General features: G+C 42.1%; 1 protein-coding gene across 1 annotated transcript in view; it reads right to left on the reverse strand.

Annotated features, from left to right (window-relative positions):
• Positions 1-23,062, reverse strand: part of LOC127588940 (LHFPL tetraspan subfamily member 7 protein) — a 66,168-nt gene that overhangs the window by 28,337 nt on the left and 14,769 nt on the right. Inside the window, exon 2 of the mRNA XM_052047966.1 lies at positions 19,780-19,918. Within this exon, the coding sequence (XP_051903926.1) occupies positions 19,780-19,918 (139 nt within the window). The remainder of the gene's footprint in view (positions 1-19,779; positions 19,919-23,062) is intronic.

Genomic DNA, 23,062 nt, shown 5'->3' on the forward strand with positions numbered 1-23,062 from the left:
TTCCTAAGAAATATGAAAGCTATTGTAGCTGCAAAAGCAAGGTCGGCTCCTTATTTTCTTCCATTTATTATTCTTATTTTTTTACCTCCTTTAAGTTTGATAGCACCATGCCCGATGAATTGGAAAAAATGTCACTAAGGCAAAGCGACTTCCAATGTTTTCACATTACATTGATGAAAGGGGTTAAAAAAATCCCTCAAATTGAGACTTTTTAATATTTATATTTTTCTGCGTTAACACAAGTTGTGCTCGATCTAGGAGGAATGCTTAAAACTAAAATTTGGGTGAAGAAGACTCATTAACATTTTCCTTAAAGTGTCGGTCAAACATGGTCCGACAGGATGTTACCGTGGGGAAGAAAGGGGGGGGGGGGGGGGACAAAGTGCTTTGGATAGGAATGAATGATTCCATTTTCTGCAACAGCTCTCTTTTCCCTTAGATATATTGTGCCATCATCGCCCGCAAGCGGAAGATGAATGCATTAATCTGGAATAAATGTCCCCCCCCCCCCCGCCCCCGCTCGACACCTAATCACAGATAAAGCCAGGTCGTCTATTGGGGACGGGAAGAGGAGGCCGCTGCTGCCGGGAGGCAGTGCTGCCGGTGAAGAGGACCCACATTAACCTTTGGCCAACTCGGGAACTTTAAGTTTAAAGAGGACATGGAAATCGGAGCGCTGGGGTGATTTAAGCAGATCTGCAAGCCTGGCCCCGTCAGTGATTTCAACCATGGGAGGCGGTAACTAATGAGGTCACTAATGAGTGGTTCATTAGAAGGTCAGCCCTTTGCTATGGTCACTCATCACTCTGCCTGGAATACAACACAAATTTCATACATCCAACAGTCTAACTGTTTGATTATCTCCAGGGCAAAACATAATTAAGGTGAGCGGAGCGATTCCTCAAATTGATTTATTATCCAGACTGGATGATATTGAAATTTTCACACATTCCCCTCAGAGCCAGCGGCTCAAAGAAGGAAAGTGGGGGTGGATGAATAACGGTGGCTGGGGTCGACCCTCCGCATCCCTCGCACCCTCTATTTAGATAAATGAATCATACCGGTGTCCCTTTCATTTTTCTCAATTAAAGCCGTTGCCATTTGGAAAGCTTCCCGGTTCTATGATCATTTATACCTTCCCACACGAGAGGAGGAGGAGGGTTAGGACGGTGAAAGGCTTAATTCAATATCAGCCATCACTGTTACCTGGTCTATCGGAAGGATGACAAATCGGAAACACAGCTGTACATGTCCACAACGTATGCTATGGGCTATTGTCCAAATCTTCCAGTTTCTGTGTGTGTGATGTCATTTAACCCTGGAGAACCCACTGAGTCAAATTTGGCCCCTATAAATTCTGTGATTGCTTATATCCTTGATCCTTAATTCTGCTATTCCTTAAATATTGACCCTTAGATCCTAAATTAGGATTAAGGTTTGAAAAAACATATTTGGGTGTTTAGTGAACATATAGCAGTCATTTAATGTATAATTCATCATTTTCCAAAGAAGAAAAGGGTTCTCCAGGGTTAAAATCACAGGTGTCAAAGTCCAGGCCCGGGGGCCAGATCCGGTCCGCCACCTCATTTTACATGGCCCGCAAAGGCAAATCAAACATGTCAACTTCCACGATGCTAGCTAAAATCTCTACCAACGTTTAAAATTCCCATCTGTAATAAATAAGAACGATATTGTAAGCATTTTCTTGTTACCAAACCCGTCATGACAGAAACCTAAACAAAAGTGGACTAAACCATTATTCCTGACTTCTTTATATGGTTTCAGTCATAACGGAGAAACGGTAACTAAAATGTGGCCCTTGTTTAAAATGAACCGCAAAAGATCAAGTATGATATTCATTGGCAAAGCTCTAAATCTAAGTCGTTTTAGTTCACTTTATGAACATAAAATATCGTTTCACTGCTCGATTTATGACAACAACAAAACCAACGATATCACAGTATCATGAAAAATGCCAAACTATTAAAACCCCGCTCCCAACATCATGCCTCGCATATAAATAGCAAAACGAATCGGGCGATGTGAACATCTGCAAATGCAAGTACCTGCGATTCACGGCGATATGACGTACAGAAGACATCGTGAAAAGCGGCAGGAGACGCGACCAAAGCATCGAGTGAATTTCAAACAGATTCAAATATGAACAAGAATGTCGTGGCTTTTTCACCAGGCCTTCCTCATACACACAGCGCAGTCACCCCGAAAAAGTCAACCCGCTATTTTACAGTAGATGTTCCCTCCATCTCTTCTCCTATCCATCATTTCTCCTCTCTCCATCCTGCCACCCTCCCTGGATGACTATATGTCTACACATGGGCGGCCAGGATGTGAAGCGACTCTTAATAGATGGCACACTCACTCTCCCTCTTCCACACACACACACACACACACTAAACAGTCTACCCAACAGGTTTGATTAATTTGGCTCGTAAAGCGTGAGAGCAGAGCTATCACCGGCATCCAGATGTTCCACAGTCCTTTTGTCTGCCTCCCCCACCCCTACCCCAAGCTCACATGCACACAACTCGCACCCACACACAGTGCCACTTGCATCCCGTCTTTTTGCTTGCGGCAGTCATGGATGTGATGTCGCTTGGAGTTGGATTTGATTATTTCTCCTTTGCTTCTGGGAGCTCTCGATGAGCTGTGACTATCTGTCCCTCATCGGAAAAGGAAGCCATCACTCGGTGAGACCGCATCAATAACTTCAGTACCGTGAAGGAAAAAGAAAATTGTTGGGACAAACACTCCTCGACTCATAGAGGGACAAAAGTAAAGCCGGGCTAGCTTCTCCTTTGATTCACTGTGGCTTCATAAAACAAGCGAGAAGCAATACGGTGACACCTCCCAGATATTATCACCTGGCAAACTATGTGGCGTGTTCCCATAAAGCAGCAAAGAATGAGAAATATCTTGAGGAGAAGGGTAAGCGAAAGAAGAGAAATGACAGTGCGGCCGGTTCGAAGAGAAAATCCAATCGACCGGAGCAACAAGAGTGAAACGAGACAATTGGCCTCGTGTTGGAGAGTTACAGAAAGAAACAATCGTGGATTCAGTGTTGTGATCTCGAGATTTGCAAACTGGAACCGAATCTGAGCTAGACTGTAAAGCAGTTCGGGTTTATCACCGGTACCTAAATGACGGGGTTGCCATGACTGTGGATTAGCTTCTTCTAGGTTGGCGGTGGTTGTTGTTCACTGGCCCACTCGAAGGCGATTGATCGAGCCTGGCTGAAGGCTTTTCACAGCAACAAGATGAGACAATTGTACGCTCGCTGAAAATCAGCAAGGGCCATGAAGAGGAAACTTGGAATTGAATTTGATCGGCGAAATTGGCAACAACTCTGCATTATCACGAGAAGGCTCAGTCTGCTCGCTGATCATCTGCATGCGGAGCATTAATCCATTCCCCTGCACCGCTTTTTTTTTTTTATTGGTTTGGCAGTGATGCTGAGTTTGCAATACTGATGACAGTTAATCTGCAAAACACTCCTTATCACTTGGCTACATGACAGCCCTCATTAGGAATGTCCGCATAGACACTTTTGATAATGTGTGATTTAGAAGTGTGCCTGCCAACGTTGTATTGGGCCCGTGCGGATTGCAGGCACACACGCTTTCTGTGAATCAGTCAAGCCAAGCGTGGTGTTTGTGAAGGAAATCTTTGGGCTGTAATCTGCTCAACAGACAGACTGGTTACTGAATACTATTTCCCATAGGAATTACGTCATCACCAACCACTGGCTCCAATTTTTCGATTTCAAAAAGTAGCCGGGGAGTGGAGTGGATCGGCAACTCCCAGGCCTTAGCGTAAAATGACTTGGAACGGTGAAAATATCAGAAAAACTAATGGGTGACTATAGGTTTTCAGCACAAGGACAAGAAATTGTACTCACCCCGCCCCTCCCGCCTCCAAAAATGCAAAGGACATCTTCAATCCAATTTAGCCCAGTGGAGTAAAATCATGAAGGATTCCATTTTCTACTGATTTTTTTAACGCCAGATGTACTGTCGGTTTCTATATTCGTAAAGACTGAAAGAGAATTTGGAACCAATTACTTTAGTTTGTTCCGTTGGATGTTTGTCCATGTAAGTGTGTTTTTGCTCATTGGATTGTGACTTTAGCCAATACCGCGGGGAGCATATACACACACCCGGGCACCTGTTACATGGTCCGGAGCCTCTGCACTATTTGATGGAGTTGACCAAACATTCTGTGGCCCGGAAAGGGCACGCTTGTGTGTGCTCAGGGATCGAGGGATTTAGTCACTGGGAAACAACATTGGAGTGACTACTTATTAGAGTGAACAAATGAAACTTGTCGTGACCGAAAGAACAAGATCCTGGATACAAGCGGCCGAAATGAGTTTTCTCCACAGGGTGTCCGGGTTTTCCCTTAGAGATAAGGCGAGAATCTCAGTAATCCGGGAGGGGATCAGAGTCGAGCCGCTTCTCCTCCACATCAAGAGGAACCAGATGAGGTGGCTCGGGCATCTGATTAGGATGCCTCCTGAACGCTTTCCTGGTGAGATGTTCCGGGCATGTCCCACCGGCAGGACGCCACGGGGATCACCCAGGACACGCTGGAGAGACTATGTCACCCAACTGGCCTGGGAACGCCTCGGGATCCTCTGGGAAGAGCTAGAAGAAGTGGCTGGGGAGAGGGAAGTCTGGACTTCCCCGCTAAAGCTGCTGCCCCCGCGACCGACCCCGGATAAGCGGTAGAAAATGGATGGATGGAATGAATCTAGCTCACTTTCAATGTACAGTGAAACTCCTCTACAACGAAATCATGTTTGCAGCAAGAAATTTTTCACAACAGGGCGTCACTGTAGCAAATTTGATCTCAGATGTAAACACACACACACAAACACAAATGTATGTGTATTCTATTTTTATTCCAATAGTATGAGCATGCACTTATTTGACACTTCATATAGTCAGTGTAAAAAGAAAAAAGGGAAAGAAATTGCGAAATTTACAATCCCTTTCACTTACATCAATTTCTTGGATAATGTCTTTTATTTTGCTTCCTCCGTCTTTCATTTTGATCACTTTTACCCTCTCTTCCAGCGTCAAAGCTCTTCCTGTCTTAGCTGCTTGACATCCAAAGGTCCGTTTTGTAGCCATTTTAGCAATGCAACGTTCTTGCTGCGTCTGAAACTAACAATAACAAATACTTCCTGGACTACTGCGCATGTGTAAACCAATGTGGTAGTTGCTGTTGCCGTTTCCGAACAAAGCAGTAGAGGTCACTGTTGGATTAGACTCCGTTGTAGTGAATATTGCCGCGAGGTAAGAGCAGAGAAAAAGATTTCATACGCAACAGGGGTTTTTTTTCGTTGTATGGGGGGAAGGAGTGGGAATGGTGTTAATGCATGAAGATTTTTTCACACTAGGGGGTATTTTTTCACACTAGGGGCTATAGGTTTCGTTGTGGAGGAGTTTCACTGTAGTTGAATGTGTAGTATCATTCTCTGTTCCATGTTCTTGTGTTCCATTTTGCTTCATTTAAAGCACCCCCCCTCAACCCTCACGCTCCCTTCCTGGGTTAGTGGGAGGTTCACATTTCGAGCCCGATCCAAACCAGCAGCGTCTCAGATGATCAGGGATAAGAGGGAGACAATGCTACCCATGCACAAACAGAGGAAGAAAGAGGAGTGAACGACGGGTGTGTTTCCGCTCGCTCATCTTTGTGTGCGAGTCATGCGCTCGTTGACTTGGGAGTGCATTTGCAGTCACATCACAGGAAGCGCAACAGTCCTCTAAAATCATTGTCTGGGAAGCCTGCCCATTACCTCATACCACGACACTCCTCACCTTGATCACGTCACCTTGAGCTGGAGGCCGTAGTCACAAATACACCGACGACTCACTTTACAAACAACCCCTGTGTATCCCAAAACACCTCATCTTTTGATTTGATCACAGGATTATGGCTGGTAGCTAAAATGCCAATTTCAAGTGGATTGTCATTTATTCCAGATTCTGTAGCTCATTGTATTGGGTTGACTCATTGAAACGTGAACCCTCTTGGCATCACATGCGTGAAAATGTCCAAAGCTTCTTACATACAGACAAAAGTGAAAGTTTTGGAGATACGAGGGTTCCGCCCGATAATACTTTGGGAATCACAGCATTGTTGATTTTGCCTCAATTGTTCTTGAAGATGTACAGTAGTCCCCCCACAGAGAGATGTTTGATTATTTTGGCTCTCAGCGCAACGATACAAGCGAGCAAATAAACGGAAGCCTTGGTTGCAAGGTGATTAAAAGGCTTCAAAGTGGGACTGAGTGCCATTAATATTTATCTGCTCCTTATGGCTTTTCACACCCGCACCTGGGTATACCGATGACAAAGCTGCTGCAAAACATGGCCACTTGACACGGTTAGCTTACATTTATGAACATGAATTGTCAAATCTGGGTTCGTTTGTGGCTATAAATTATCGTTCAAGATACGAATTGACTGCATCAGATAGTGCTGCAAAACAAGTCTATAAGGCGGGGACGTTACATTTCCGCCCCCTGAGGGCATGTTAATTACACTGGATGACGCTAATAGAGTCACAGCCAAGCAATTAAAAGAAGACAGTGACGCAACGGAGATGAACGGAGCCAATCACTCACAGAAAGTACGCAGCAGTCATGGGACAAGGAGATCAATGGCCGCCCTCTTCTATCGAGCATCTGAAGTGTTTGTGAGATACGCTCGGATACAAATGCGAGAACAGACTCGAACAAAGATGACAAAGAGGCACTCCACAGAGAAAACGAATCACACTTATTTTCAGTTGCGGACGGGAATGGACAACAACAGGCACGTTTCAATTTGAGGAAATGATGCACAAGGACGGGGAGTGGGATGGAAGATAAAGCGATGGTGGACGGGGAGCTGGGCGGGCGTACAAAAGGAATACTTGAAAGAAGGAAGGCAAGATGGGAACATAATCTGGAGATAAAACGGCAAGCGTGCATTATTCCCTCGTTACACTCATCTTTGTGGCAAATAAGTAAGGCATCAGGCAGATAATTGCATGCGACCCCTTGCTTTCGACACCGTGTTCTCTCCCTCTCCCTTTTGATGCTCCAATTTTCTTCTGCAACTCCGGGTGAAAGAGTGATGGCCAGTGAGCAGCGGCATGCTGTTGTAACAAGCCGAGATGATGATGATGATCAGGTCTTCTGACAGAGAAATAACCCTCTTTCTTCTCACTGAAGCCATTTTACTTCAATGAGGCTGTTCGGTTGTCTCAGTTTTTGTGACAAGCTGTAATTCTGTTTCAGAAATGTCCAAGTGCCACACAGCACTTTCATTCTACGCGCTGCATGACTTTTAGAATGGATCCCCAAAATGTGTTGATTGTCAGTGCGACGTGTGGAGAGGGTCAAAGCCGTTTTAAGCCCCTGCAAAAAAAGTCAACACACTCCTGTTCCAATGCCAGATTTTTATGATGAAAAAAGAAGACCCAGATCAAACAACTTAAAAGCATGATCCACAATAAATGTGACCAATAACTAGAACAACTTGGCTAATAAAGATGATGCCGATTCTGGAAACTTGGCGTCCCTCAAAAATTGCTGAAGAGACAAAAAGAAAACGGGTCACAAAGACTACCAAGAGGCTGACAACAAAATTGAAGGAGGTGCAGACATTTTTGGCAAGTGATGGCTGTTTCGTCCATGAAACTACAATCTCCCATCATCTTCAGATATTTGGGTTTTGGGGTAGGGTGGGACGACATACGCCTCAACTTACAAAAGGAAACATCAAAGGCTGGCAAAATATTGTATAAAAAAAAACAAAAAACTAACCAAATGGTATGTTTGACGCAAACACAGTAAAGCTCATCACCAGACGAACACCTCACCCCCAAAAAGAAAAAAAAAAACAGCCTACTGGAACTCAACTCAAAAACATTCTGCATCTTGTATCTGACATGCTTGGGCTGGAAGCTGAGAAGCAGGAGAGGGGCGGAGGGTGGTGTGGGGGGCGGGGGATTCCAGTCATGATGAAAGCGAGTGGCTAACTGCAAACAGAGTAAACAGACCTAGACCACACTGACAAACAGCGGGAGTCATGAATGCATCAAAAGTCTTTCATAAGAATAGTCTGAAAAGGCTCAAGTGTAAACATCAGATAATCAGCATCCCATTGTGACTGCACCTGTCTGTAAATAAAGGGAGCGCAGGAAAAAAAAATCTGGCATGAACATTGGTCAAAATAAACATTTTGAAAAACCGTACATCTGAAGCGATCATTGATCAGCCTTCAGAAAAATAATACCAAGTGTTTCGAAATATGGAAAAGAGGTTGCAGGAGCTAGGCTACAAATCACGACTCAGTGCTAATTCGACCTCAATTATGACTGTCATGAATTTAATCACAACCTGAATGTCAAGCTGACTTTATTACAAACAAACGTGCCTTTTCTTGATTTGGTTTCGAGGAACATGTACAATTATGTCACAATGCAGGGAATCGTTTCTTCAACAAGGTTCCCCTGACGTCCACCGAGGCTGTTCCAGAGCAAAGATAAAACAAGGTGAAACAATGTGCCGTGTAATTGAGGAATGCCACGGCTGTGGCGATGGCATCACATTTAGACTTCACATGCTCTTGAACCTTCTGTTCAGTTTCAACCGTCAGAGTGCAAAACAATAACCAAGGGGGAGCAGATTCTGCGTTCCACATTTGTTCCCCTGCTGTGACGTATCCTCTCAATTATGCTATCAGAGATTTGAGGCAATGGAACATGTCAGGACAAAGTGGGGGGAGATTTCATTGGGCCCTCTCGCTCTTGTGTATCATCTCTGGTCGGAACGGAGTAAATTGCAAGCTTGAAAGCAAACATCCATCTCCACACCGCTCAATGTCAGCTGTAGCAGTCATAACAATGGTAGTTGTCGCGCACGGCTGATAGCGTAAGTAAACGTCATGTCGGACTAGACATTATCAGGTCAAGTACATAAGGATACACTTGTTTTTTTAAAAAAAAAAGCAGCATTTGAAAACTTTTTTTTTTAATGTGGAATTGTTCACCCTTATCCCAAACCTGCTCTCCTCTAGAAAGATGCTCTCCGAGAGTTCCTCCAAAAGGTGTAACCACACAAATGAATCCAAAACAGACATCTGAAAACCTCACTTTTTGCACTGAGGCACGGTCATGCGTGGAATAGTCTGAGAGGTCTCGCTAAAATGAAGATTTTAGATTGAGGCAACTAATTGGTGTGACTATACGGTAGTAGTAGCCCTAAATTCATGTTATGCTTCATGTATGATTTATTAGCATGCAAACGTGCCAAAATATATTAGCATGTAAAACATCCTGCTGTGCTGACAGTGTTAATAGGATTCATACAATTAGGCGGGGGTCGACAGCCTCATTTTCTAGTCGTAACTCAGAAACAACGGCATGACTTAAAATAACAGTCCAGCGAAGATGGCACCATTTTTCACTTAAAAACTGTCTTGATCCAAGTATCATTTTGCGCAATTATTCGGCAACAAAAATAAAAATCCTGATATATTCTGGACAAAGTGTTACCAGACAATTCTTACGCAAAACAAACAAACAAAAAGGGTGTGTTGAATTTACTCCAGCTTATTTTGTCAAGTGGCGACACACAATCGATGTGGCTGCATGTTTAAGTAGATGGATAGTCTACTTAAAAACTGTATCTGGATACAGATGTGTGCATTTATTTATTTTGTGCGCCCACCTGACGAAATAAAATTGGGTAATTTCAACACACTGTTTTTTTTTCAGTGTAGGTTATTTTTTGGGTGGGGGTGCTAGTTATGTTCATTTTGTCTGACGGCACAACATTTTGAGATTCAGCACGTGTTTTCTAGATGCGAGGACACAGGTGTCAAACTCAAGGCCCAGGGGCCAGATCCGGCCCGCCAGGTCATTTTATGTTGCCTGCAAAAGCAAATTATTTGTGTCAACTTGCTACAATCTGTCCCGAAATGTCAAATTGTCATGCGCAATAAGTAACGCGGAGATTATAATAATTTTGCAATAATTTTGTTACTCAGTTTACACTCGAACAATAATCGAACAAACTATTATAATTACCTTGACTGATTTCAAAACGAACAATCTATGAATTTGTTGTTATTTGCTCCCTAGAAAAGCTTACCTAAAGCATCTTGGTGACAAAACGAATGCCTAACTGTTATTCAAAGCTTTGAGGTTTGCCACCTTGTCAAATGCAGTATAAATTAAAAGGAATTGACGATGTGTTGAACAGTCTGCAACGAAGCTTATATTGCCTCTTGGATCACATACCCATTAAAACATTCACTAGTGCCGTCTCAAATGAGTTCATTTTGGAAAAGATATCTTGCATTTAAATCCAAACACCATCTCAGTACACAAAACAACACAAACTTCAACCACAACAATAACAACAACAACACAAGACTAACTGAGCAGCATTGCTGGATCAGTAACTCTGTATGATGTGTAGCCAGCACTGCAGTCCTAACTCCTCACAGTGCAAACTGCACCAGACAGCGCAAAGAAAACCAAGCTCATCAGCAGACACTCAAGAGAAGGCTTTGAGCACACGATCAATCACATATAAGGAGGAAGAGAGGAAAATGACAAACGGGAGTAAGAGCAAAGTGCACATCAACGTGCGCGCGCACAAGCGCAAGTGTGTTTATGGCTGACGGCCCAGGCTGGAGAAGTAAAGCAGGTGCAATTCTGCAACTGCAGTCACAACAATGACTCATCCAGGCTGCTCTTTTTATCTAACAGGCGCGAGTGGGAATTTCTGGAGAGACCCACGCCAACACGGTGCAGCTGTACTATATTTGATGTACACTCACAGACCACAAGATGAGGCACATCCGCAAAGGCACTGTCAGCACTCGCAAATGAGCTAACTTAGTTCGTCTTAGAGGAAGACCATTACCAAAATGACTATTATTCTGGTGGCTTGTACTGATGGGGAGCTCTATGCTGCATCATACTATTGAATTACAGGAGGTCATAAAAATATTAGGGAGAGATCTTAAATGAGGGATGCACCAACCCCCTTTACAATGAAAGCCAGCAGGGGCCCGATTCTCAGATGTCTCTAAAACAGTGCTTGTCAAATTTCTGACACCAAGTACCACCTTTAAAAAAACCCTACAAGTGCCACCATCATGACCAACATTAAGATACGGTAGTGTAGCGAGCCTAAGTGCTCATCATAAATCAGGCTGAAATTTTATTCCGAAAAATTACATTTAATATTACAGTAAGTCACTGCAATATTATACTTCATGTGAAACATTTTCATCGGGGCAATTTCAAATGAATATAAATCAGTTTAAAATTTCAGAATGTGTTGTGAGGTAATTTAGCATTTAGGACTATATTGTGAAAACAAACAACACTGCAGTGATGATGTTATAAATATTTTATACTATATTAATATACTTATAAGTTTACAGGCCACTCCTTCTGGCTGATGTACGGCGTAGCGAAAGTTAATTCATTTCCATTTTCCCGTTCCGTTTAGCAAATCAATTTTTTCTCCAGAGTCCACTTATTAATTTGATTTTGCTTCCAATGTTGGATCGGCTCCGCTTCAACGTGGTTCCAGCCAAATGTCTGTGAAAAGTGTACTCAATCATCCAATTACCGGTACCTGTCAATCATAGCTTAGCTTAGCAATTAGCATCATCTTTGTCTTATTTGTCAGAAGAGGGCCTTATTCACCATCATGCAGGTAGTGACTACGGACTTAATAGCAACACCGCAACTTGTTTAGCTGCACTAGTAGCCAGCCAAAGCTTGTTGCTAGCTAGCTAGCATGGTGTTAGCACCAAGCCTGCCTCAACCTATGACAGAGGTGAAGACATCTCTTTCTGCATCTTTCCTCCGAAATGTCGAATGTGCCTTCTACCTCATCTCATTGTGTCTGATTGAAGTTGCCAAAAGGGGGAGCATTGAGGTTTTCAGAGGTGGAGGGCTCATGTAATATGTATAGGCTCTCTTTTTTTGAGCGTCTGTTCTGTGTGTGTATGATGGGGGCTTTCATAGCAGTTTGAAAAGGAGGCCAAATCAAGCGGGTGTGAAAATGTTGCACCTCTCTCATCTGAATCAACCTTTGCCCCCTTGGTCAGCTGCTATTACACAACACTGGTGGCATGCTAGCGTTGTAAGCATAAGCAAGGGTTGACCGGCAGGATAATCCTCTTCACCTTTAAAACAGTGTGTTGACATATTATACAAGCTGCAGTGTTGCTTTTAATGTAGTCTACATTCTGTACAGTTGCATGGGTTTTCCTCCATATCTCACAAAGGCACAGAGTACACAAGCCGACGCTCCAAGCTGCAAACCTCATAAATTAGTCAGAAAAGGGAGATTTCAATAGAAATCATGAATATTTAGTGGCGTGATGCTTCATTTCGTCCGTAGACAAACATTTCATTTTCAAACGTTCAACACGTCCGCTGGACATATTTGCAGCCCCATTAAAACATTCAAGCAGTCTCAAGAAGATGAACATTATCTCATGTCACAGGGCTCCGAATCGGAGTGCCGATGGACGATAATTCACAGAATGTCTCATTTAGTTGTGAGCATCCTGGTACAAAATCCAAATCGCAAAGAAAATCGTCCCGCAAATTGAAGCAGGATTACGAATGGTAAAAATTTATGACAGATTAGCAAACCTAACTACATTGCCTGCCATACCTCTATGCCTAAATGGAGCGTTAGTGCAAAATTTATGTTTTCCACATAATTAATTAACTTGCCATTGCTTCCAGAGTGATACAACTGCACATCAACATAAGGTTTGCAAATGATTTAAACGGCTGGGTTCAAGTGACAGAACTCGATTTTTTTTCTCTTGTTTTTGTTGTCAAGTGACATAATTCACATATGCGCCATAGTGGCGTATTTGGATAAGAAAATGGAATTGGTCATGCTCAGACCTCTTCTAAATGTACATGAAAATCAGATACGTATCCGTAATCAGATATATGCCAATGCTAATGCTGTGTAAACACACATATTGGTTATACAAACGTCATTGAGGTCTGCTCATTCACAAACACTGTAAAAAAAAACAAAAAAAAAAAGGCAACAGGCAAACCAACTGACTCATGACGAAATAGAAGGAAATGGATGGGAACGTGATTGAAAGGGAAAGTGTCAAAAGAGCTTGGTGGTTCTGATTGCGGGGAGGACATGCAAGTGGGGAATAAGATGAAGAAGAAAGCACACGGAGGGGTTGTCAGGTCAGGATTCAGAACAACTTGCTTCACTCTCTCCCGCACACACGCACACACATCATACTGAATGAGCTAGATGCCTTTCAGGAAGGGCAGAGCACTTTGCCCGAAAATTTAAAATCCAGAATTAAACTAAGAAATTTTTTTTTTGTCCACAATTTTTGCAGTTCTCAATTGTCTGAGTAAAATGTCTGTGACATGCATTTGTCAAAATACCCACGGATCAAGAATAACTCTTTAAAATCGGCCAATGCACATACAGTCAAACCTTGGTTTTCGAACGTCTCTGTTCTCGACCAAATCGGTTTTCGACCAAAAATCCCGAGTTTTTTTATGCCTCGGATGTCAACCGAATTTGAGTTCTCGAACAAACTGAGGGCACTTGAATGCGTCACTTGGCTCCTCTCGCCTTCCTTACACGAGGAAGTGACGCTTCCTCGTGTGAAGAAGTGACGCTTCCTTGTGTAGCGTTCCATTGTGAACAGACGTGTTCCAAAAAGTACAACCAAAAAAAAGTGTGGTTTCGGTGTTCGAACAATTCGGTTTTCGAACAGCCTTTTGGAACGGATTATGGTCAAAAACCGAGGTATGACTGTACAGTATTTGACTTTGAACATTCCCCGCAAAAATCTCCTAGTACAGGAGTAAACAAAAATGTTCCAAAAAGTGAGTATACATGTAAATTACGCCTGACTGCCATCTAGTGGAAGAGCATTTCATTCTTCTACTTGTCACTATATGTCCCTGGCATAGATAGTTGAGCAAAGACACATTATTTGTGCTAAGTAAAATATAGCTGGTTAAGTAAAAATGAATACTCTCCCTCAACGCACCAATTTATCGCTCAGAGTACAGCGGTTGAGAAAAGCTTCAAAGACTCACTTGCTAACATTTGATAGCATCACAAGTCGCAGAGGAGAAAAGTCAGGAATGGTTACGCTTTATAAAAGGGATCGATAAAGTAAAAAAAAAAGTATCGTCTTGACATGAGCACTGGCTAATCCTCCTTCCTCAGGCAACGGTGAGAGGGAAAAAAAAATCGAGTGTTTAACAGTTGAAGGAGGCGTAGGTTGTGCTAATAGACTCTGCAGCTTTCATCCTGCTTGATATGGTACGCGCGTTCGTCTGTATCGGGGGAATGATTGACAGCTGGCGTGGTACCATATGGGCTCAGGCAGCGACAACCGGCGCTGAGAGAGGGGGAAAAAAAACGCAGCAGGTGCTTTGATCAAAGCGACTTCCTATTTTCATCACCACGCTTCGGAGGACATCTGCATAGCAGCTTTGCTCAAGGGAGCGCTGACACAGCAGGCTGGGCTTCCTCAGCAGACCAGCAAAATAACACAGAATACACACATACACACACAAACACACAAATACATTTTACCCCTTTAAGCAGCCTGGAATGAAAGTGAAAGCGCAAAATAACTTCCTCTGATGAGAACTGAGACGAGAGGACACAGTTTCAGTGCGTTGCACATGGAGGGAAGTCTGCAAGTTAAAAAAAATATATGTTTATATATATCCCCCGAAGTTACAGTTGAACTTGGAGGGGAATACGGTGGAAAATTCCTTCACGCTGTTATTGCTTAGGATGACTCCTTCAAAGCCAGGGCCAGACACTGTGTCAAATTGAATTTGAAAAAAAAAAGTTCAACATAGAATCGACAGATATTTATTTATTTATTTGAGGTTTTAAGCCCGGTGAACTTCCTGCCGAATGGAAGAACATCCCGTAAAAGTGCACAATTTGTACATAATAACATTTAGTACAACTCTAGTTCTTGTTTATAGTTGTTAAGCACTTCCCGAAAGATGATTTAGGTTGCCGAAGCCAGCACTTCAGGTCATGCAAATTTCACCGCCGGTCCTTTTTAGGTGCAGAAAATAATAGTTAGACTTGGATCTCTCCAAATCGCAAACAACGCAAGCTAGTGCAGTTTCAGAAGAAGCAAACCACACTTACGGTACTTGATTACTCCAGCAAGAAAAGAAAAAAAAATACAAGAGCATATTTTTTTGAGCAGCAGACAAATGCAGCTACCCGCGGCTTTCTCTGATGTCAAGACCCGTGAAGCTCCCAAAGAACCATTTTCACTCTAAAATATTTTCTTTGAACTGGAAAACTCTTACCTGCAGCCACATCAATAAAAATAAATAAACAATGGGCCAGGAAGGCCTGAAGCAAAAGACCTTTCGGTGGTGATAATGATTTTTTTTTTTTTTTAAATGTGAGGATTTGAGTGAGTCATTGTTGGCAAGAATCATACGCTGGTATCAACACAACATATTGTAAGATTAGAAAATGGAAGGGTGGATGGATGAGCATATACCTTGATAAAAACAGTGCACGTTCGTAGGATATTAAAAATAACATGAATAACTGAACAAAGAAAAACACGATGAAACATGGCCCTTCGCTCCTTTTATTTCCCCGTCAATATAATACAATAAATTGCAGAGAGCATTTTCCGAACACTTGACACACGTTGAGGTCCATTAACGGAATTCCGCGCAAACTTAAATTCAGCAAATGGTCGTTTTCACGATCCAATTCAAGCAACCTCGTTGCAAAACAAAGTGCATAAATGCACCTTTAAGAAAAAGTGTGTCTTCTGACAAATAAAGCAGGTGACCGCAATCCACAAATGAAACCCTGCACCTTAACCTTCACATTAGCCTTAAGAGACTTGATTACCAAACCGCATTTTGATGGCAAAAACAGTCTCACTGTACAAAAAGCTGTACACGTGCTACATAAGCATCAGATGCAATGGTTCCTGACCACTAAAAAGAGCAGGCCTATAAAATATACATGAAAGTAGAAAAGCTCCCGCTTTAGCATACAGCAGTGTCCTGCCTCCCTCACTTGGAGCATAAAACATTGATGGAGCACACGTTTGAACTACTTGCGAGGAGGATCGTCAGTCCAAACAAGTGGAGGGCTAAGGAAGTTCACCTCCTTTTCTCTGCACCTTGATAAAGGCCCGGTCAAAATCATCGCTGCCTGCTGTGGGTTCATGTGTTCATTTGAAATGACATGTCTTGGAGGAAGTGTGACTCCCCCCCACTTTAATTACAGTGAAACTCCTCTACAACAAAATCATGTTTGCAGCAAGAAATTTTTCACAAACAAGTTTATCTGAGACGTAAACACAGACACACAAAAAACATATATAGTATGTGTACTTTTAATTTTTATTCCAATAGTAATAATAATAATAATACATTTTATTTATAAGTGCCTTTAGTGCATAAATATGAGCATACACTTATTTCACACCTCATATAGCCACCGTAGAAAAAAAAGGTAAGAAATTGCGAAATTTACGATCAATGTCTTATTTTGCTTCCTCCATCTGTCATTTTTATTACCTTTATCCTGTCTTCAAGCGTTAAAGCTTTTCTTTTAACTCCTTGGTATGGTAAGGTCCGTCTTGTCGCCATTTTAGCAATGCAACGTTCGTGCTGCGCCTGAAACAAATACTGTACTTCCTGTACTACTGTGCATGTGTAAACCAGTGTGGTGGTTGCTGTTGCCGTTTCCGAACGAAGCAGTAGAGGTCGCTGTGGCATGCTGAGGTTGGATTAGACTTTTGCGGAAGGCTTGTTTTCCTTGTAGTGAATCTCGTTGCGCGGTAAGAGCAGAGAAAAAGATTTCGTACAACGGAACAGGGGGACTTCGTTGTAGGGGGAGCAGAAAAGTGGGAATGGCTTTCATGCATGAAAATTCTTTCACACTAGGGGGTATTTTCGCCCATGTAGGTTTCGTTGTAGAGGAGTTTTACTGTACAAGGTCAGAGTAGTGATGCTATCTTTTCTGGACAGCCAGTACATTTACTGCATCTCTGACATCATTGTAAAGTGCGACAGTGACCTTTGCTACTGGTGAGATAACAGAGTTTCAGACAGCTAACTATAACCTTTAAATTCCACAGCATTCCTAGGAGGTAAGCTCACAAAGATTTGCACTTTTGCCACTCGAGGAAAAAAAAAATGCGCCCATCACACACCTTAGCTGTAATATTATTAACACATTGCAATATGGCGACAGCTTGCTTCTCTCGTTCCGGTTCAAAAGGACCACAGTAGTGTCTGACCTTCTTTCCCGTCTGCCTTTCCTCGCAAAAAAAAAAAGTCAGATAACTTGTAACTAATGTAACATACAAGGACCTACCATTGAACGCGTTGGTGTCCTTGGGTGTCTTGAAAGGCACTTATAAATAAAATGTATAATTATTATAATCGAGTAGCAGAAGGTTAGTAATCGACACACATATCCTGGTTTAAGTAAGGTACTTAGACCACCAATCCATATGACCGCAAGGTATTCTTCAGAACTCGATGATGGAAGAGATGTGGTAGATCATACCATTTTTTTAAGCAAAATGGGGCAGACGTTGCTGTTAATTTAGATTCAATCAGATATTTCATGGTTTGAACACTTTTCCAGCATGTTAAAAAAAAAGGATACCCATGTTGTGTTAGCCACAAGAACAAGAGCTGAAAAACAAAACTAAAGGCCCGCCATTCCACACTCGCATTTGTTTATTTCGTAAAGTCTGACAAAACACACAGAGAACTTCAACACGAAGCAGACTAAGACACACACACACACACACACTCTTACGAGTCTTGTACTTGGCCGCAAACTCCTTGTGACCTTCCCACAGCGACGCTGATGTGAGGAAGGTTTGGGAGACTGAGCTCCACTTGAAAACACTCCGGCAACTGTGTGATGTGAAAGCGGCAGTGCATTCAATACATATTCATCCGTCGCAACGAATCAGTCTCTGATGAGTGAATGCCGCATGCGGGGATTAGCTCGATCGGGACCGAGTGCTGCTACGACTAACAAACCGCCAGCGATTGAAGACCCCTTGAAAAAGGTCAAGAATCGCCTGTATGACAGTTTTACCCATAATGATACCGAAAAACTATAACCACAACACTATTTTATAACAATAATATCATCCAAATTGTTGTGAAGAGTGAGAAACATAACTGGCTAGCTTGATAAAACACTACTGACATAGGTTGATTATGTAAACAGTCGAGTCAAGACTGAAAGCTACGAAGTGAGCATTTTTTTTAAGGCAATAAGATCATGTTTTGTGAACGCAACTCTTTCTCAACGGGAATGAAAGCAGTGGCGAAAGAAAAGTCCCACGCAGCCCTGAACTAAGGACCTGATCTCAAAGAGGTGTGATTGTCTGTGTACATCAGTCTTCTAAATCTGCCTTGGCCTCACTTGAACACGAGGACGTGCACACGCCGGTTGCTTAGCAGCAGCTCCCCTCCAGTCGCTCCTTTACTTTCGCCGTTTCATTATTTTATTCATTTCGTGGGTGTTATTGTCAAAGTGCAGTTTTAGTACGTCTCGCAACTGTAACGTTTGGTTTTGGAACAGATGAATGTGTTTTGTTGGGTTGCAACTAAGCGGAGCAAGACCTCTAATTATTTTGTGTTGCACGATATTAGTGCTTAACTAATGGATATTTTATTATCAACAGGAGTGATTCCCAATCAGTGTGCTTTGGTACATCAGTGTGAGAGAAATCAGGTGTGCTGAAGCATATGATCCAAGTTAATTTAAATAATCCGACCGTCTTAATTTACATCGTCACAAATAACGTACCGTATTGGCCCGAATATAAGACTGTGTTTTTTGCATTGAAATAAGATTGAAAAAGTGGGGGTCGTCTTATATTAGGGGTCTAGACGTTATACCCATTCACGACGCTAGATGGCGCCAGATATCATTGAAGCGAATGCTAAACTTGACTCCCCAGGCCAAAGTGAACCCTTGTCACGAAGAATAAAAATAAAAAATAGCGGTAACACGAAGAAGAAAAATTAAAAATAGTGGTAAGAAATAAAAGAGAAGAAAATAAGAGAAAAGATAACAGAAAATGGAGAAACGTAGCGACAATCCAGAGAAAAGTGGGTCGAAAATCGGCCAGGTTAACCGGCAGCTGAGTAGAAGTTACGATGTAATTTACATTTCAAACACCAGGAGCCATTCATTTACAAATGTTATTGCACTTTAGTTTACACATTTAAATGTTCTGTTATTAAGATTTGAATGAAGCAAAATAACATGCTTTATCTCTCAAATATATTGTTATAATCATTTGTTTCAGATGTACTGTAATTATTTTCTGCATAAAAATTAATTTGGTGTTCAAGTAGTCTTTTTTCAAACTTGAGTCTTGAAAAAGAGGGGGTCGTCTTATAATCCGGGCCGTCTTATATTCGGGGCAAATACGGTACATTTAATTTATTTACGCCAGCGATGCACAGTGACAGGCAGAACAATTAAATGCTCTTCCACTAGAGGGCATAAGGGAGCTAATTAACCTATAGATCAACTTTCTGTGTTTTAAAAATATGTACCTTGGTTCAATAAAAGTTGGAAAATACTCCAGTTTAGTCATTTTTCCATCATCTTAGCTTCTGAGAATGCGTACTGCATTGACAAAAGAAAAAAAAAATGTATTTTGAGTGTGCGCCGACCTGCAGCCATCTGCATGTATCCAGCCAGGGTGCAGATCCTCCTCTCACATCCTCCGCTGGGCAGGAAGATGGTGATGATGGCCAACAGGGAGCTGACGGCCAGCAGGGCGCACCCTCCCGAGCACAACACAGCGCTGGTCTGAGGAACAAACACACGCAAAGCCATTTGAATCATGTTCGGAAAAAAACAAAAAGTCAACTTTGCGACAGCTAAACGTGTTTTGCTCGAAGCCTGTTGTGTAATGCGACAGGTTAACGGTTGTCTCGGCTTGAAGACTGCTCCCGGTTGTCAAACAACAGGGTGCTGCCCCTCCTCATTATACCGCCGCTTAATCACACACTTGCTGCAAGCAAAAAGGAAGGAAATAGACCGAGGAAGCGCTGTAACATCAGTTAAAGAGTCAATTAAAATGTCATCGGAAATGCAGCTCAAATCAGGACTTTAACATTCCCTTTTTTTTAATCGCAGATTGAACTGCGAGCAGGGGAAACAATTGTTTTCTTTTGGGAAACTTACTCTCGTCTTGTCAAAATACATTGTGCACACAGAAAAGGCTCGATATCTTCAACATCAAAAATGGGACTTCTCTGCCGACTGATAACGATGTGGAATTACGCTTTTAACGTTGCAGTTGAATATAGGATTAACCGTTGCATATCAACAATGGATATTATCATGATGGCTGTTGGGGATGGCGGCTCGCGGGCGCTGCATGTGGCCCCCAACCACACTCAGTCCCTTTACTATATCTCCAGAAAAACTAATATATATATATATATATATATATACCTGTATATATGTTTTTTTTAATCAAAATGTTTAATCTACATTTTCAGCAAAATAACTAACATATATATTTTTTAATACAGGGGAAAAAAATGTGAACGTGCGAGTATATATGCAGGGGTCGATTGCAGTTTTAAGTTGTAATTGCACCATTCACCACCTGAATAAAATTAACATTTTCAAAGTGTTTATTTTGGTGGAGGGGGGAAAAAAACGTCACAAAATGAGTTCATGCATGGATGGCACGATGTCGACTGATGAGAACGTTCCTGTCTGGAGTTTGCATGTTCTCGCCCGTGCCCGCGAGCCTTTTTTCTGGGTACTTCGGTTTCCTGTGGCTACTCATCTTCAGGGTGAGGTGTGTCGAATTTGCACTCAACCGTGAATGAGATACCCGAGTTTTATCATCATGCACAAACAACTGTACAGGGAAGTGTAATAAGGTGTTGTCCTTCTGCTTATGCTGTCCTCGAGTTGGACTGTTATGGTCGTTGACTTAGTAACCCGGCACCCAATAACTGATGTGTCACCCTGATGTGAACATTGTTCCAGAAAGCATAAGGTGGAAATCTAACACGTTTGGCCCACAACGAAAAAAATAAAAGGTCAAAAGAATCATCAGAATGGCTGCCAGCAACATCACGGCTCCTGTGCCAAAGAGCCAGAACTGGCTAATTAAGTTGTCTTGCAAGATGGGAAAGCCACTCTGCTTTCAAGCCCTTTCCACTCACGTCTGTCACATCACCAGCAGCCATTGTGGCACAAGTTTTAGAGCCGAGATTGACTTTTTTTTTTTTGCAAAGGAAAGATCACACACTAACAGCTCTGCCGCACGCTAATCTCATGCCACAATCAGTAAAAACTAAGAATGTGGAACCAGAGCTCATTCCTACTGTGTTACTCTCATTATTCCCAATAGAAAATCTGCTGTTTGAAAAGCAGATGCATGGTCTTTTATTGCAAAATAATCATGTTAATCAAGTGTGAAGAGACGGCGAGTAAAAACTGAAACGCCGCAGCAGGTAGAAAGATGTAATCAAGAATATTTTTTGTCTCACTTGTGGCTCTCTCGTTCCAATGTAAGCAATTGACTGAAGATAACGAAGTGATGAAACAGCAACCTCACAAAAGGAGCCGTTATCTTCTGTGCTCTTTGTTCTGCTGCCTTTTTACACTTCGGTGATATTCATTTATGCGCAACAATTTCTTCCTTCTGCCCGCAGCCCCTTGAATACTGCCTACAACGCACAGTGACGCATTAAAACATCAATCATGTCTCAGATGGGAAATGGAGCCAAAATGGGAGGAGACAGCAACATCCAATTATTTGAGTTCTACAGCCATTAAATCAATGTATGCCACGTTATGATGCTTTAATGAAATTGAGAGCGAACAACCCGATTGATCATTTGGCGCTGGCAGTTGAAAAAAAATATTCCATTAAATTTTACAGGAAAAATGTATCGTGTTTTTTTCCCACCGTCCTCATTTAAATTTAGCTGATTAACATTCACAAATACCAAAGGGGAAAACAAATGTCCTCAAAAAACAGTATCAAATGCTATGTTTTGGTTGAGCGAAGCCAATAATATGATTTTAATCTGGAGTGGTCCAGGAATGCACTGTATCAATCGCTACTTGAGAACATCAAATACACACACACACAAAACACCATAGGGGTGCATACAAGTACAGGTACTTACATTTTAATACTTTCTGATAGGAAGTACTAATATATGAAATTTCATTTTGTAAATTAAACTTGGTCATGTGGTATCAGTGTGTAGTATAAGAGCCTTTTTATAATATTGAGTATTGTACGGATGTACACTGTTAGTGGATTCCTAAAAAATAAACATCGAGTTAGGTATAGTGTAGACCAGAGAGGCACAAACCGAGCGTGTGCAATGCTACTCTGCACCAATTGAAACAGTGTTAATTCATGCATCAGTAGCTACTAAGCATGAAAGAACATTCCAATCAAGTCTACTTTATTAATTTTCAGTTTTTAAAATGAGGCCATGTTTTTGTGGGCGCTCTGTATATTGCAGTGTCAAGAGCAAAACTGGCTTTGAAACCCCAATTGAATTATTTTTTCCAGAAACCAGCCCGCATTTTAATTAATGGTAATTAATCAGCTACATGCATGCCTCTGTTGCACTATAACAAACTCATTAACACGTTTACTCACGAGCATTCTAAGCAACCTTGCTGCGACTGGCACTGACGTTAAGTCTGAGCGAGTTCAATTGTGTGAAATGCTTCCTAAATAGGTTGTAATGACGTGTGGAGAAGTGGGAGTACACCTGCAACAGCTGGCAAAGAAAGGGAGGAAAATTTGTGAACAAGAACACTAATTATCCTCGGGAAGTAACCCTATCAGACAATAACTGCCGGTACCTCTGCCACTATCAACGTAAACATACAAACACTGTTGTTCAAACAAGCACTGACGGCACGCGTTGTGAGTTAGAAAACATGACTTCTTCATCAAGC

The sequence above is a fragment of the Hippocampus zosterae genome, chromosome 16, assembly GCF_025434085.1.
Source record: "Hippocampus zosterae strain Florida chromosome 16, ASM2543408v3, whole genome shotgun sequence".
Classification (NCBI taxonomy): Eukaryota; Metazoa; Chordata; class Actinopteri; order Syngnathiformes; family Syngnathidae; genus Hippocampus; species Hippocampus zosterae.